The 16,672-nt window shown below is 43.9% G+C and overlaps 1 protein-coding gene across 2 annotated transcripts in view; it reads left to right on the top strand.

Moving 5' to 3' along the window:
• The window catches only part of ANKRD6 (ankyrin repeat domain 6), a 173,578-nt gene that overhangs the window by 147,377 nt on the left and 9,529 nt on the right, over window positions 1-16,672 (top strand). For both annotated transcript variants that reach the window (XM_039853070.1, XM_039853069.1), the window contains 8 exons: window positions 3,123-3,221; window positions 4,616-4,714; window positions 6,557-6,655; window positions 7,876-7,953; window positions 11,820-11,924; window positions 13,255-13,389; window positions 13,718-13,903; window positions 14,341-14,493. In XM_039853070.1, the coding sequence (XP_039709004.1) occupies window positions 3,123-3,221; window positions 4,616-4,714; window positions 6,557-6,655; window positions 7,876-7,953; window positions 11,820-11,924; window positions 13,255-13,389; window positions 13,718-13,903; window positions 14,341-14,493 (954 nt within the window). The remainder of the gene's footprint in view (window positions 1-3,122; window positions 3,222-4,615; window positions 4,715-6,556; window positions 6,656-7,875; window positions 7,954-11,819; window positions 11,925-13,254; window positions 13,390-13,717; window positions 13,904-14,340; window positions 14,494-16,672) is intronic.

Here is a 16,672-nt window from a genome sequence, read left to right as displayed (position 1 = left end):
GGTGCGTGGTTTGAAACATGAGTTGTTAAGTTTATACCAACTCTGGGAAGTAGGCGGTTACCAGTTAATGAGTAGGGAAGCCTAAGTTAGGAGCCAGTACAGTCCTTGACTAAGACACATGATTCGTTTGTGACACAGTTAGGGTTATAAACTAGCCCCGGTCTGTCTGCTCCACCACACTGCCTCCTATTCCGTGCAGGGCCCCCCAAATATTGTGGAAAGCCTTAAGTTCTCTCAACAGCACAGGCTGTTGGAAGCACAGGTGAGATGCCATCCCAGGAGAGGGACTGGTATGTTCTGCACCAGCCACAGTCTCTGGGGAAACCTCTAGAAAGGTGGTTCTTTTTTTTTCCAGCTTTATTGAGATATAAATGACAAATTATAAGATATTTAAAATGATTTGATATACATATATTTTGTGAAAGGATTCCCACCATCAGGTTATTTAACACAACCATCACTTCACATATTTACCTTTGTTTATTTAGTAATAATTCTACTCTTAGTAAAGTTCAGCTATACGATAGTGTTGTCAACTGTAGATCCTCACACCTTGTATACTTTATAACTAAAAGTTTGTACCCTTTTACCAACTTTCCCCTTTTCTTCCACCCACTCCTCACCCCCATTCCCTGGCAACTACTTTTCTACTCTGTTCCTCCGAGTTGGACTTTGTTTTTAAGATTCCACATAGAAGTGATATCATTTAATATTTGTCTTTCTCTGCCTGGCTTATTTCACTTAGCATAATTCTCTCCAGGTTCATCTGTGTTGTTGGAAATGACAGGATTTTTCTTTGTTAAGGTTGAATAACATTCCATTGTATAACAAATGTACTTCTTAGCAAGTTTAGCGGTCCGTCTGGGAAATCAGTACTCATTACTCAGGGTGGGGAAAACGCCTGTTACTTTATCTACCTAGGTCACATTTTTTTTAATGTCAGGTTTTGAGGTACAGTTGCTATACAGTAAAGTTCATCCTTCTTAGTTATACTGTTCTATGAGTTTTGACAAATGTAAAAAATTGTGTAACTACCACCACGATCAACATACAGAATGTTTCCATCGCCTCAAAAAGTTCCTTTGTGCCCTTTGGTGGCGGTCTCCCTCCACCCACCCACTTTCAGCTCCTGGCAGCCACTGATTTGTTTTGTTTTTTTTGCCAGAATATCATCTAAATGGAATCATATAACTTGCAGCCTTTTGTGTCTGACTTCTTTCACTTAGCATAATGCTTTTAAGATTCCTCCATGTTGTTACATGTGGGATTAGTTCATTTCTTTTTGTTGCTGAGTAATATTCCGTTGTATGATGTACCATATATGGTTTATTCTAACCATGGTTTTTCATTTTCTTCATCCAGATGCTTTTCGGCATAATTGATATTGTCTCATTCGCACAGTAAATTTTAATATGCTACATTTCTGGAACCATCAGATTTCTTTAATTTCACTCATTTATTCAACACATATTTAATGACTCCCATGAAGCCAACAACTTTGAGACAATCTACTACATGCATAATGAGACAGACTACGTCAAACACTGAGCCAAACACAGGAAATAGAGTGTTTAAAATGTAGGCAGATCCTTGGTCTTTGAGACCTAAGCTAGCAGTGGTTCTTTACCTGGCTACACTTTAAAATCTCCTGGGAAACTTTTAAACGGAAAAAACAAACCATGAACCTAACCTGATGAGTAGGTCTGAGGTGACCAGCTGTTCCCCATTTGCCCTAGCCTGGTTTCCCAGACTGCTTGACTTTTAGTGCAAAAACCTGAGCAGCCCAGACTCTACCCCACAGGCCAAGTAAATCAGAGTCTCTAGAAGGGTTGTAGCTGTGCATGATATTTTTCAAGGTTCCCCCAGGTGATTTTTATGGGCAGCAAAGGGTTGATGACCATTGCACTCACTAAAATCTCAGGCTTGCAACTCCTCCAGGTTTCTGGAGGTAAGAGTGAGGAAGAAAGGCTCTACTCGGGCTGGTTAGAGCTAAGGTTATGAGAGGGAAGGTAAGTGAACTGGTGACATCAAGTTTTCCTCTTTTTTTTTTTTTAATAACTAATTTCTTTTTTCAAAAGGCGAGGAATGTAACATTCTTAAGTATGAACAGACAGTGCTGTGTGATCCCGAAGGCGTAAATTAGGTGAGGGGAAAGTCACAGCAGGCAGTGTGATAGCTCAGAGCTCATGCAAATCCAGTCCTGACCCAGCTTGTAAGCTCAGCAGAACAAACATTATTTATGTCTTTAATCTCCTGAGTGCTCACAGACTCTCTCAGACCAACCCAAATCTCCTCTCATGCTGCCTGCTTTTCTTGTTACTTTTCTGGGGATTAGCAGTAGCCTTGCAGGCCTTATTCCTATAGTCTCAAGTTCTATTTATGAATTCTTTCTGCAAGATAACTGTGGACATTATTCTGACCTTTGGTTGTCATGTTGATGTGGCATATTAAAGGCAGAGTCAAAAGCAAGAGGGACTCTGTGGTAAGTGACAGATGCAATTGTATTGCCTGTTACGTGGGGACCTTGTCCATAGTTCAAATGTTGTTTCAAGAAAAATATAAGAATGGACAATTTGAAAAAGGCCACAGTATATTCTCAGGTATCGTTAGCCTGCACGTATAGGAGGTGGCCTGTTTTGCCACCTTTACTCCTTTCGTAGAGTATTGTAGCCACAGCTTTTATCTGTGTTGAGCAGGAACGATGCAGTCATCTCTGAGAGGAACATAACATACATATGTGCACAGCGTTTTACCATTAAGAAAATGCTCTCCGAGTTACTGAGTCAGTCCTCACAGCCTCAGCATATAGGGGTCAGGCTCCACTTTACAAGTAAGGAATTCAAGGCTGAGAATATCAAGAGCCTTGGCCAGTGGCTTTCAACTAGTAAGTGACAGGGCCAGAACTTGGACAGATGTAACTCTTCTGCCTGTTTGGATTCCAAATTAAATATTCTTAACACTGAAAGCCTTTTCTGGGAGTGCCAATCAGGAAGCAGAGAATGTGACTTTTTTCCTGTGATTTTTTTTCTCTAAGTATCACCCCCTCTGCAAGGCTTGCCTGGTACAGGTCTGCAGGGAAGCGTGTTGCTAATGTGTCCTCCCTTCTCTTGCATCTCTCCAAGGCAGGGAACACAGCCTTGCACCTGGCCTGCCAGAACAGCCACTCCCAGAGCACACGCGTCCTCCTGCTGGGCGGGTCCCGAGCCGACCTCAAAAATAACGTGGGTGAACAAAACCGGCTTCTCTCGCGCTCTCTTGTGTAATCTTGGAAAATAACTCTGAAAGCATACTTGTGTGTTAACATCTAGAAAATAAACGTGTAAAGTGGGGACTCTTTATAAAGTATTCATTTTTGCTAATTTCCTAAGGGGCCATTTAGGGGCATGAGAAGAGGAATCCAAAGACTCAGAAACACTGCTTTTCTCCCATCCTTTTCCCCTCGCTTCTCAACTTCAGTTTGTTCGTTCATTTCTTATAGCATGTGTTGATGAATGAGTCTAGGAAACCTTGAAATGTCTTAAGAAGGTCTCTGCCTGTATAGTATCGTGCTATTAGCAGACACTGGATGATGCGTGCAGGGGAGGTCTTCTGATGCTTCACGCCCAGGGTCTGCCCACAGATCGACTGTGGAGGCATATTTGAGATGAGCTGATGGGTCAGTAGTTCTTAGAGGGTACCTGACCTGAGAGTCACATGCGTGCCCCTCCTCTCTCCACAAGAAGCTGCGTTTCCTTAAGTCCCACGCCTCAGCCACTCAACTAGAGAATCTGCCTGAGGCTTCCCTCAAAAAATGGCCTTCGTTCGGTCTCCCTGACTGGGGGTAAACTCATCTAAGGTGAATCTCAGTGCCCCGAACCTCAGCTTTGAGCTTGGCTTCTTCATCTGGGAGGGGAGGTTTTACTGAGTTGTTGCCATCTTTGACAGAGCTAGGATAAAAACATCAAGAGAGCGCTGCAAAACGTCACAGTTTAGTCTCCAGTTTTGTTGTTGTCTCTCTCGGAGCAGTTTGGCCTGTGCCCACTAAGGAGGATCCCGATCTGGAGTTTTTCCGAGTGCCCTTTTGTACGCCCTGTGATCGTTGCTTCATCGGTTGCCCAGACTACATTACTCCATGTGGGATACTGGGGTCCAACTGAAATGGGATGCAACTTGAATTTTTAGGAACACATGAGATCTTAAAATTCAACAGCTTGCCCTGCTGCCCTGGCCTTACACCCATGATAGATTATGAGGGGAAGGCTCACTGCCAAAGCAGTGCTCTTGGTCTTAATTCAGTATAGTCCAAAGCCTTTGGGTTGTAAGGAGAGGCTGGAGTCAGTGGATTCTTATCCAGTTCTAGGTAAGCAGAGCCTTCGTTAGCTCTTGAGACGGTCTTGTGGGGAGCCGGCATCCAGTGTATGAAACTCGAAAGCAGAGAATCCGCATGGTGGAAATGGGCAGGGCTGCAGATAGCAGCAAAGGGCTGTGAGTCTGGATGTGGAACATCTATGGTGAAAGAGACACGCTCTAAATATATGCTAGACTGCCAGCTTTAAATGATATTTTCTTTTTACTTTTTCTGTTTTGTTTTTTGTAACCGCTCAGACTGTGCTTAGAATTTGATTTCTGTCCGCAGGCAGGCGACACCTGTTTGCACGTTGCCGCGCGCTATAATCACTTGTCCATCATTAAGCTCCTCCTCAGTGCTTTCTGTTCTGTCCATGAAAAGAACCAGGTCAGTGCATGTGTCCTCCCCATGGCTGCCGGGCCCCCTTCCCACAAGGCTGACAGGTGTGTTAGCAAACACGGGAGCAGAGGCTGCCGGGAGCCTCTCCCAGACTGGGACTTGGGCAGTGCTGGCCTTCCACTTAGTTCCTGTGGCCCTGGTTTATCTGGCCTCTTAGAGAGAGCCTGCCCATATCATACCAGTGCATATCACCACATTTGCATATGGAGCATTTTCTGGAGATCCTGGGGTGGGATTTGTTTTTAATGTGATTTTACAAAGGAAACTCACAAGAATGTGGCTTAGTAAATAAGCAAGGGAATGAGGTGTCTCTCAACTCCAGTTCTGTTCCTTGCATTGCCACTTTATTTGAGCTGATGGTTGCTGGTTTCTGTAAAATCAAGTACATGATCTGGTTCTGTGCCATATGATGGGGTTTTGAGATAAAGCTGTGATTATTAGTGTTCCATGAAAATGGAACTTTCAGTAGCCACTTAGATTTTTAAAAATGTTTTCTTGGCAGTTGATGTCTAAGTGATGTATTTGGCTTTTCTGAGTTTGGGTGCATATATCTGAAATTTAAAAAATAGATGGTTATTCAGATTAAAAACACCCTATGACAGTGGTTTCTGACTCTGGCTGCATATAAGAATCAGCAGGGGCATTAAAAACACCATTCTCCTCAATCTCATCCTAGTTTAAATGACCAGAACATCCAGGTAATGGGATTTTTAAGAAGTTCCTGGCCCGAGTGTGCAGATGGGATTGAGAACCACTGACCTCGCCAGACAGCTCAATTCTGTCATTCTGCAGCCTCTCAGAGGGCTCTAGTTTGTCAGATTGCCCCAACACAACCCCCATGAACCAGTGCTTCTCCACCCTGGAGGCATTTTTCAGTCCCCTGGGAGCTGTGACACTTCACTCTGCCCAACCAATTAAATTGGAATGTCTGGGGGAAGGCCCAGGCAGCAGTAGTTTTTACAGCTCCCCAGCTGATTCCAATGTGCAGCCAAGACTGAGAACCACTGCTACACAGCTTCCCACCCGCGACAGACACAACAACTAAGTGACTCAGCGACAAAGTAACATTTTCCCCGACACTCACTGGGCGAAGAGGGCCACCGGGATGGCTGGATATTCATGCTCCCAGGAGAGAAACTGTCAGGGTGCTTTACCTGAGAACCCAGTGGGAGACAATTATTTCACTTCTCCTGTGTTTGCCTGACTTATTTATATCATTGTTTTGGGGGAGAAACCCAGCATTAGCAATCTGAATGGGCCCCCCCGAGCTGCATTTGTCCATATCCTCCTTTCATGGTTGATTCAATGTCTGAAAACATTTTTTGTATAAAGAAAATATGAAAACTGACAAGCTATTTGGTAAGAGGTTGAAAACAGCCAGTGTTAAGTGAACACAGATTCTCGGTGACTCCACCCGACAAAGGACACCTGAGCCTGCAGAACGATCCCTGTGGCCCGTCACGTCCTCGCAGGTGCTTGTAGAAGTAGCCATCCTTGCAGTGGTTGTTCATTCCAGCCCTCAGAAACCAAGGGGTTCTCTGCCCTCTCCCCTGCCTGGGCAGCAGGATGTGGTCCAGAGCTCCGAGATGGCTAGCCTGCCGGCCCCCGCCCATCACCCTGCCTCAGTGTAAGGTTCCATTCTGACTGTTCTCAACAACCCTAGCCCAGCATTACTTCGCCCCCGCACTTAATCCTGTGAGCCTCCTATCGGTCTACAGCAAATCTTAGATTGGCTTGGAAAAGCCACCACCATGTCGTGGGACAAAAAACTGGAGGGCTGTGGGCCATGATCAGAGGGGGTTTAGCAGGCTTTCTTCTGATTAATTTCAGGCTGGAGACACAGCACTTCATATTGCTGCTTCCCTAAATCACAAGAAGGTGGTTAAAATCTTACTGGAAGCTGGAGCGGATGGGACCATTGTTAATAATGTAAGTCGAGTTACAACAATGGTTTCTAAAGCCCTTCCCACCCCTTTTCAGGATGGGGATTGTAGTTACTACCTCACCTGCAGACTCCGAGGGCCTCACCAACCTCACTCCGAGAGAGCACAGAGTTCTGCAAAGCTATAGCCCCTGGAGCCCTAGCGGGGAACTTGAGTAGACCCTTCCTCTTAGCAGCTCCACGAGTTGACAGACCATGAGGGCTCATCTTTAGACTTCTAGCTGAAATGAGCACATCATGGGGTGGAAAGGAAGGTCAGGGTATCTAAACTGATAAGTCCTAAAAAAACAAAACAAAACAAAAAAAACTGGCCACATGGCCGTCAGCTTAATCATCCTAAAATTAACTCCTCTCTCCAAAATCTCCTTATCTCACTCCTGCCTTCTCTCTCAATCTCTCTCCCTCACCCTCCTCCTTTCCTCTACCTCCCTGTCTTTCTCTCCCAGATCCTACAGCAGATACCCGCTTAGGCACCTTTGTTTCTTCAAGATTGGTTTGTAGTCTCTGCACTCCTGAAATAGCACAGACTCGCTGGGGGCAGAACAGTTGTGTGCGTGTCGGGAGAGTTGGGGTGTTGAAGCTGGTGAAGGCTTCTGTATGTAGTTTCCCCCTTCCTCTTCCTCACATTCTAGTACCTGTATTGGGTGATACCTCCTGGTGCTTCTCCCATGATGCCTTGAACACCTTTCCCATCTTTTGAATCTCATTGTTATCAACTCTTGGTTTTTGGCTTAATCTCTCTAGAGACTCCATTATGGCTATAGCTTCCTAATTGTCTTTCACAATCCAGTTCCTGAGACTCTGCCTGGGTCCTCATCTTCCTTTCCAGGTATCTTCTCCACTGTTCTCCAGGGAAAATTCATTGCTTGGCTGGATTTTATAAGCTTTTGTGTTTCCTCAGCTGAAGTCTTCCACCTCAACCCCATCTGATTTTTGCCTTCTCTCGCCTCTTTTCTAGAAGCATTCCTTGTTGGGCAGTGCCCCAGACCTTTGCCTCTTAGGGCACTTACTGCCCACTTGTTAGCACTTACCCTCTCTTGCTGTGTCCTGAGGTGTGACTTGGCCCTCTTGTTGGGATGAGGCTCAAGAGCAGGGCAGCATCATATGTGTTTTGTTTAGTATGTGCAGAGTTGCTGCCCCCGCTGGGCTATGTGTGTGAAGAGTTGGTGGCCAGTACTCACTTGTCCTCCCTTGTGCCTTTCCTTAGGCAGGACAGACTCCGCTGGAGACTGCCCGCTACCACAATAATCCGGAAGTTGCTCTTCTCCTCACTAAAGCTCCCCAGGTAGGAGTTGTTACATTTTCTATTGTGTTGATTATGTGGGGTTGCAAAGTCATTGGGACTCTCTGGTTGCAATCTACTGAAGCCAATTCGAGTTAACTGAAATAGGGAACTGATGGGCTTACTAACCAGGCAGTGGATAATGTGGGCACCTGCGCGGGCCTCTGGGTAACCAGAACCAGAGAGACTTCAGGCCCATCGGGCTGCTCTTCATACATGGGCATCATTCTGTCCCCTGCCAGCTTCCTGGGTCCTAACTCCCCAGCTACTCAGCCAGGGACAAGTTTCAGTTTAAAACATCGCAGGAGAGGATTATGACTGGAGAGCTTGGGGGCAAGTGCCCTGAACAAGTGGGACAGAGGCTTTAAGAAGATGGCTGCGTCCATTTGACCATGTGCTCAAGGGGCATTTTCTAGAGAAAGGCAGGAGGAGGGGCCCATTCTGAGCAGACAGAGTAGTAAATGTCCACTTAAAGGCAGTTAAGTACAGTCTAGTTTTCTTTCCTTGTTTATTGAATAATGGTATTTTGGTAATCACTCAATTTTTAAAAACGATGACTGATATTATTTGATTTGAAGTTGAAATGATCTTAGTAATAAAGAAATTTAATAGTGATAATTTATAAGTTAGTCATAATTTCAGCACCCTGAAATAACTTTTCGTTTCTTCATATTACCTTCCACAGTCTCATAATTTTTATGTAATTGTGCCTACAATGTATACATTCTTTTGTATTGTCTGCCCTTTATTCTAACTATAATAGGAAAATGTTCTGCAGTCATCACAATTATTCATCATAATGGAGGCATAGTAGTCTTTTTTATTGCTGTCCGATATTTTATTAAACCATTTCCTTAATGTGGGACATTCAGGTTATTTCCCTATTGGAGCTATTCTGTGTTACATCACAACAAGCGCTGATTGCTTTTCCACCTTATTCTGGCTAGTGCTGAAAGAAGATAAAGTGTCAGAGAGCCAGAGGGATGTTCAGACACCAGCCTGCTACCTCATAGCCCAATCTCAGCCAGCCCAGGGTTCTGCATCGCCTTTATTTAAGTTTTAAAAACATGCCTGATCTAACTAGCAGTTTCAGGAAATGTTTAAGATTTTTTTCGTTTGCAAAATTGATCACTCCCTTGTTCGTGGAGTCGGTCCTTCTCAGTGGTCTCTGGAAGTTCGTAGAACCCCTAATAGGTGTGAGTTAATGCTCTTTTGGGGAAAGGCTCCACCTCTCTACTTATTTGCAAAGAAATCATCAGTGCAATCAATTCATGAATCCTGATAGAAAAATGTTAGTCTCTTATGCATTTAAGAGTATGGGATGCTCTCTTAGTGTCAGAATCTATCACAGTTATCTGGCATTTCAGCATTTGGCATCTTGATGGAAAACCAGCCCCATGCTCAGCCATGTGAAGGTCATCAAGACTTAGGGGGTGGAGGATCCCCCAGGCACACAAAGATTGATGGGCCTTTGACCCACCTGTCATTTGTCTTCCAGAGTCCAAGGATCTTAATTCATAGAGAATAAAAGCTTTATCATGGGCAGTTTTCCTATGCGATTCTCTTGTAGTGTTTCCTTTAAAAAATGACGTAAGCAAATTTTTCCATGCCTGTATTGAATAGCAAATAGGATAACATTTTATGGAAGTTTATTTTATATAATTATATATGCTAAGCCCTATTCTTAACACAAAGAAGAACTTTGGAATATGCATACAATTATATGCCTGTTGTTCTGTAGTTACAGAAATAGCTTTGCTGTTTGTTTTGTCTGAAATGAGAAATCCCTTTGCCTTGGCACCTTGATTGACCATGGAGTTCAGTGGTTTACAGCACAAAGAAATATCTCAGGATATTTCTTTCCAAGGTTTAAGATCAATATTCCCTGATTTCTGTGAACTGGAGAAGATGGATGACATTTCATTTGGTAGATGTATGGTTTGCTGAGAGGCTGTAAGCCATGCAAAGTTCTTTTCGCTGGCTAATAACATGGTCTGTGGAGGGAAGTTTTCTGATGATTTGGGGTTTGGGTGACCTCTGAGTGTCACATATTGTTTTTGACTAACGTAGTTCACAAGTGCTTCTGAAAGTCAGTTTCATGCTGATTCTGGTGTTGTCTGCTGTTCTAAGAGTCAGTAAACCAGATGAGTGACGGGCACTAGTTGCTTCTTTTCATAAGACTCAACTTCCGATACGTCTAAATTTAGTTTTAGAAATGGCTCAGTGCAGTGATTCCTAGACGTTTTTGGTTTAAGGACCCTTTTACATTTTTAAATATTTTGGAGGCCTACAGAGAGCTTTTCGTTTGTGAGTTTTTTCCATCAATAGTTACCATATTTGAAATTCAAGTTGAGAAAGTTAAAGATGTTTGTTTATCCATTTAAAAGTAAGTCTAGCTTGTATTAATAGAAATAACATTGTTTTGTGAAAAAAAGTATTTCTCAAAACAAAAATTGAGAAGAGTAGCATTGTTTTGCATTTTTGCAGAATTCTCATCTATTTTCGCATGCCGTCTATTGCAATGTCATGTATGCAGCTTCCGGAAAATGCCACTGTGCACTTCTAAGAGAACAACAGTGAACAAGGCCCACATTGTCTTAATATTATGAAAATACTTTTAACCTCATGGACATGGGGTCCCTAGACACTTTCAGAACTGCTGGCTTAGGGGATGAGAATAGGGTTTTAAAGTCAGGTTCATTTGCAGGCAGGTCTTGCCAGAGATTTTTCCATTTAGGTGATACCCACTGCTCGTAGAGGTTCTTTTTTGCCATAATGGTGTCACTTGAATATAATAAACATGAGAAGAAATCTGAAACTAAGATGAAACATACTATGCTGAACTTAAGAGAGCCCTAATCTATTTATATAAGATGACAATAAAATGTGTTACTGAAGAAAGATAGTGTGACCTTGAAAAGTGTTTTCACCTTCTGGACCTCGGTGAAAGGGGTGAACCCTGGAAGTGGGATTAGAGGGCTGGGGGAAGGGTGTGGAGGTGGGCCAGTGAAGGTGTCCATCGGTTCAAAGATCCGTGCTCTGCGGTTGAATGTCCTTTGCCATTAAGCAGCTCTGAGGCACTGAGGTGGGTGGGAGGCACCTGACAGTGACTGAGGGTCCAAGGTGTGCGAACTGTCTACTTGGTCTTGGTTAATCCCGACAACTTCGTGTTCACATTTGAGAAGACAGAGCACAGGTGTCAGATAACTTGCCCAAAGATCCTACAGCTAGCTGCTGGTTTCCTTCTCGGGTTCACAGGACCCCATGTGCACTTGCCTGTGTCTCTTTTTCCTCTGCTCTAAGGGGCAGACCAAATGCTTCCTGTAGGGGAAGAGATTCCTGCCCTGTGGTTGGTACCATGGATCATAGATACATTTCAATCATTTTTAATTAAATTGGTTACGACTTGGATATGGTTTGGCTGAGAGAAAAATCTGATGGGCTACTTTGGGTCGAGTGTAACAAAATAGTGAGACTGCACCTGGCACAGGGCTGCTGCATTGCACAGCTCCAGGGGACGCCATTCATGTCCTCGTCTATGTGAGTGGTGCTCCCTGGAGCTAAGCTGTGCACAGCCTGCACACGGCTATGTGGCAGTTCCAGCCAGGCACATAAATGCCTGATGTTATTGTCATTGACTGTAAGTTCCTCAAAGTCAGGGACGATGTCCTACCACCCCCAAGCCCCTGACATGCCCAGCACAAGACCTAGGAAGCATAGCGGGTGGTCTGAGATGCTTGTTTGATGTGAATGCTCAATCTCTCTCACTAGGCTGGACGTTCCTTTAGGTCAGAGCCCCAAGACCAAGGAGAATTCTCTCACGCCACTGCTGCACACCCATTTATAACAATGCCTCTTGCCTCCTTCAGGTCTTGCGCTTCAGTCGTGGACGGAGCCTGAGGAAAAAGAGAGAGAGGCTCAAGGAAGAGAGGAGAGCTCAGTCTGTGCCAAGAGATGAGGTGGCACAAAGCAAGGTGGGGGGTAGCCCTCCTGCCCCTCCCCTACTCCGCCCACCAGAGGGTGGAAAACTGTCTCCCGGCTTCCTCGGGGTCCATCTGGTGACTGCCGTGCCCTCCTCTGGGGTTCTTCAAACTATTGTCAGCCTTTCCCCTTGAGCTTCACGTCCTCCACCCCTCCACCCCTCCCAGATTTCAAACCATGTGCCTGTGTGTGTGTTGCCCGTCTTTCCCAGCACGCTTGTGTGGGTGTAGTTGCTAGCCCCGTGTATCAATGGCCTTGTCGTTACCAAGTGGACAGCACAGCCTCTCTGACACCGTGCCGTTCATTGTGTAGAGCAATAGTTTTCAAAGTGTGGTGTCCAACACTCTCACCTGGGACCTCATTAGAAATGCAGAAATTTGGGTCTCACCTCGGATCCACTGGATGAGAAACTGGGATGGGGCCCAGTAATCAGTGGTTGAACCAGGTGATTCTGATGTGGACTATAAAGTTTGAGAGGTTGCTTCCACTATTTCTGCTTAGGGAATGGACTGAGGCTGTGCGAGCCCATGTGACTCCTTTGTGCAAATTAGGAAAAGATGCCCCCTAGGCAGACAAGCCCAGCACAGGGCACGTATGGTGTATAGAGCCCGAGCTGGATTTCAGCTCCCTCTGCCCCACTCACCCTCTCGGCCAAGCGCCCTTGTGCAATAAACAGCTTGTACAGCTATAAACAAGCAGCCCTGGAATGAACCATTCCTTTTCGGCTCTCCTAGGAGAAGGAGACTAGGATAGAGAGGTAACTTTAGACACATAAAATTTTATACCAAGTACTTATTCTTCTGTCTGCTATTTCAATATCCTCTTATCCATTTTCAAGGTTAAGGCATTGTAACTCTGATTATGTTTCTGTGTGTGAATTGTACATATTAATTTATAAAAGTTCTCACAAGGACCAGAAACAAGTTTTTTTCATGTCAAAGGGTTTTCTCCACTATGACTTGTGAGAGTCCAAGTTCAAAACCAGTGGGCTGGTTTTTCGCTGAAATACAGAAGACTAGAAATCTCTAATGCTAAGGTGTTCTGTGTGTGGTAGTTTCTTGAAGTTCACATAGAATTAGACCTAAGATATTTAATTTGGCACCTAATAAATAAAGTAAAAGCCAAATATTCGACCGACTAGGAGAAGCATATATGTTTAGTTAAGACCACCAGGCAGTGCCCCTTATGTCTGAAATTTGTCATTGGCAAAAATTCCCATGGGTCCTGTAATAGTTGGAGTCTTGCAAACAACTTTTTTACACCATTAGTGAAAAAGGCCGAGGGGGCAAGTAGAACAGGTTTCTGGGCTTTTTTCCCCTGTAGGGAAGTGTCTCTGCAGGAGACACCCCTAGCAGTGAACAGGCTGCACCCAGAAAAGAAGAGGCCAGAGAAGATTTCCTGTCCGCCTCCCCAGAGCCCCAGGCAAAGGACAACAGGCGGAGAAAGTCAAGGCCCAAGGTCAGGAGGCACGTGAAAGCAGCCAAGAGAGGGCTGGGAGGCCGGTTGGCATAGGGCCCTGGGATAGCGTCATGCCCAAGAGCGAAAAAGTCACTTCACTTGGCTGGCTGGTTTGGAGCCAGAGCACAGAAATTAAATCTGGTTAACTTCAGACTCAAGGTTAGCGTGCTGGTGTATTTATTTGGACATATGGTGCTTAGAGTAGAATGCTATGAGATGAAACAAGATGAGATCTTTGCCCAAAAGTGAGTGAGATGGAGCCATTGGCTGGGTATTAGTCTTACAGGTGTCACAGGGCTCAGGGGTGTTGTCTCTTCCTCTACCACAGGTGTCAGCATTTTCTGATCCCACCCCACCTGCAGACCAACAGCCTGGACACCAGAAGAACTTGCATACTCATACTCACCCTAAAAAGAGGCCCAGGCATCGATGTTCATCTCCACCCCCTCCCCACGAGTTCAGAGCGTACCAGCTCTACACACTGTACCGGGGCAAGGATGGGAAAGTGATGCAGGTACCTGCCGAGCCCTGTCAGGACACAATGCCGTAGTCCTTAAGCAGGATCGTCTGTTTAACACTTTCTGGAGGCTAATCTCTACTTTAGGCATTGGCTAAGGCATGAGCTTTGAAGAGAAACCAGATGGCCCACCCTACCTACACAGTGCAGATACACTGCTGTCACTCAGGCCCAGGCAAACAGAAGGGTCACTGTTCTTAGGTGACATCTCGAGGCCCAGAGTGGGTAAAAGCAGCCTGAGCATTGAGAATCTTCCTAGTACCCACTGGGCCCAACACTCAGCCTATGGAACATTCCACAGTTTACGACAGGGCTGAGTCTCTCTCCATCATCTGTACCCACCGCTGTACCGACTGGCACATGATGGGTACTCAAAACCCATCTGTTGAAGGAACAAATGAATTGGATTAATTCCTCTTTTGTTTCCCTCTTAGGCCCCAATAAATGGTTGTCGATGTGAACCCCTAATCAACAAACTGGAGAATCAGTTGGAGGCTACCGTGGAGGAGATCAAAGCAGAGCTGGGATCGGTTCAGGATAAAATGAATACTAAGCTGGGGCATATGGAGAATAGGACCCAGCACCAAGTAAGCGAGTCACCAAGCCTCCTCGTTATGAGGTGTTCTGGTCGAAAATGGTAATTGGAAAGACACTTTCGTCCACCCTGCTGCTGTTGTGCAGACTCCACCCTGAGCATGCCACGGGCTGACAGGGAGGAGGCCTGCTTACATGACTTCTTTAAAGCCCGTTTATTTAAATTTGTAAAAGACACGTTTAAATTGCTTCTGATGATAAAAGTGATACATACCCACTACAGAGCATTTTTTAAAATATGAAAATTAGAAAGGAAAATAAATCACCTGTGAGCCCACCAAGGTGAAAAAGCACTATTAATAGTTGGGTTTATTTCCTTCCAGTCTTTTTCTATGTTTATATGCTCTATACCCCTTTCCGACTGCACACAAAATTAGAATAATCATGTCTGTATTTTTTTCCTCTTCCCAACTTTTTTTGAAAATTTTCAAATATACAGAAAAGTTGAAATAATAAATGAGTGCTCGTATACCCTCCACTGAGATTCAACCAATTCTCAGTGTGTTGCCACATTTGTTCTGCGTCTTTCCCACATACACTTTCCCTTGCTGAACTGTTTGAGATTTAGTTGCAGACTGTCCTGACTTCACCACTAAATACTTCAGGGTGCATTGACTAAGTACAAGGATTTTCACCTTTCTGACACAATACCATTATCACATCTGAGGAAATTAACAATAATTACATAATATCCAGTTCATATTCAGATTTTCTCAGTTCTCCCAAAATGTTTTTTTTTAATAGCTGGTTTTTGTTGTTAATTTCAGCCCAGGAGCCAGAAAATCTTTTGTGCATTTGTGTTATGTCTCTGGTCTTAATCTAAAACAGTCCCCAGTTCCTTCTTTCGGCTGTTTATTACTTCTGTAATATTAACTTTTTTTTTTCATTTAAAATTTATTTATTTTAATTAGTTTCAAGTATACAGTACATTGGTTAGACATCTATATAGTTCATAAAATGATCCCCTCAATCGCGCCCTCCCTCCCCTGGCCCTCCACCTAGCTAACATATTAATGCTAACTGCATTCCTTATGCTGTGCTCCCCATCTCCATGGCCAGCTATGAACTACTAATTTGTACTTCTTTAACCCTTCACCCCATTCTCCCAGCCCCCTAAGCTCCCTCCCCTCTGTCCATCACCAAATTGTCCATCCACTATATTCGTGAGTCTGTTTTTGATTAGTTCTTTTTGTTCCTTAGATTCCGCATATAAGTGAAATCATATGGTATTTATCTTTCTCTGTCTGACTTATTTCACTCACCATAATAACCTCTAGGTCCATCTATGTTGTTGCAAATGGTAGGATTTCATTTTTTTGAACGGCTGAGTAATATTCCATTGTATATATGCACCATAATTTCTTTATCCAATCGTCTATTGATGGGCATTTACGTTGCTTCCATATCTTGGTTATTGTAAATTGTGCTGCCATGAATATTGGAGTGCACAGATCTTTACAAATTATTGTTTCAGTTTTCTTTGGATAAATACCCAGAAGTGCAATCTCTGGGTCAAAAGGTATATATAGTTTAAATACTATTCCATACTATTTTCCATAGCAGCTGTACCCATTTGCAATCCCACCAACAATGTATGAGGGTTTCCTTTTCTCCACATCCTTGCCAACACTTGCTGGTTTTTTTTGATTTACTGATGAGAGCCGTTCTGACAGGTGTGAGGTGTTATCTCATTGTGGTTTTAATTTGCATTTTTCTGATGATTAGCAACCTTGAGCATCTTTTCATATGTCTGTTAGCCATCTCTATTTCCTCTTTGGAGAACTATCTGTTCAAGTCTTAATTGGATTGTTTGTTTTTTTTGTTGTTGAGTTGTACGAGTTCTTTATAAATTTTGGATATTAACCCCTTATCAAATGTATCATTAGCGAACATCTTCTCCCAAACAGTTGTTTTTTTGTTTTGTTGATGGTTTCCTTTGCTGTACAAAAACTTTTTAGTTTGATGTAGTCCCATTCGTTTATTTTTTCTTTTGTTTCTCTTGCCCGAGGAGATATATCTGAAAAGAAATTCCTGTTAGTAATACCAGAGAGTTTACTGCCTATGTTTTCTTCTAAAAGTCTTATGGTTTCGGGTCTTACATTTCAGTCTTTAATCCATTTTGAGTCTACTCTCATATATGGTGTAAGAAGATGGTTCGGCTCCTTTTTTTTT

Source organism: Pteropus medius, unplaced genomic scaffold, assembly GCF_902729225.1.
Source record: "Pteropus medius unplaced genomic scaffold, Ma_sr-lr_union100, whole genome shotgun sequence".
Lineage (NCBI taxonomy): Eukaryota > Metazoa > Chordata > Mammalia > Chiroptera > Pteropodidae > Pteropus > Pteropus medius.
The sequence above is the reverse complement of the archived record's forward strand: the minus strand, read 5'-3'. Positions and strand labels throughout refer to the sequence as shown.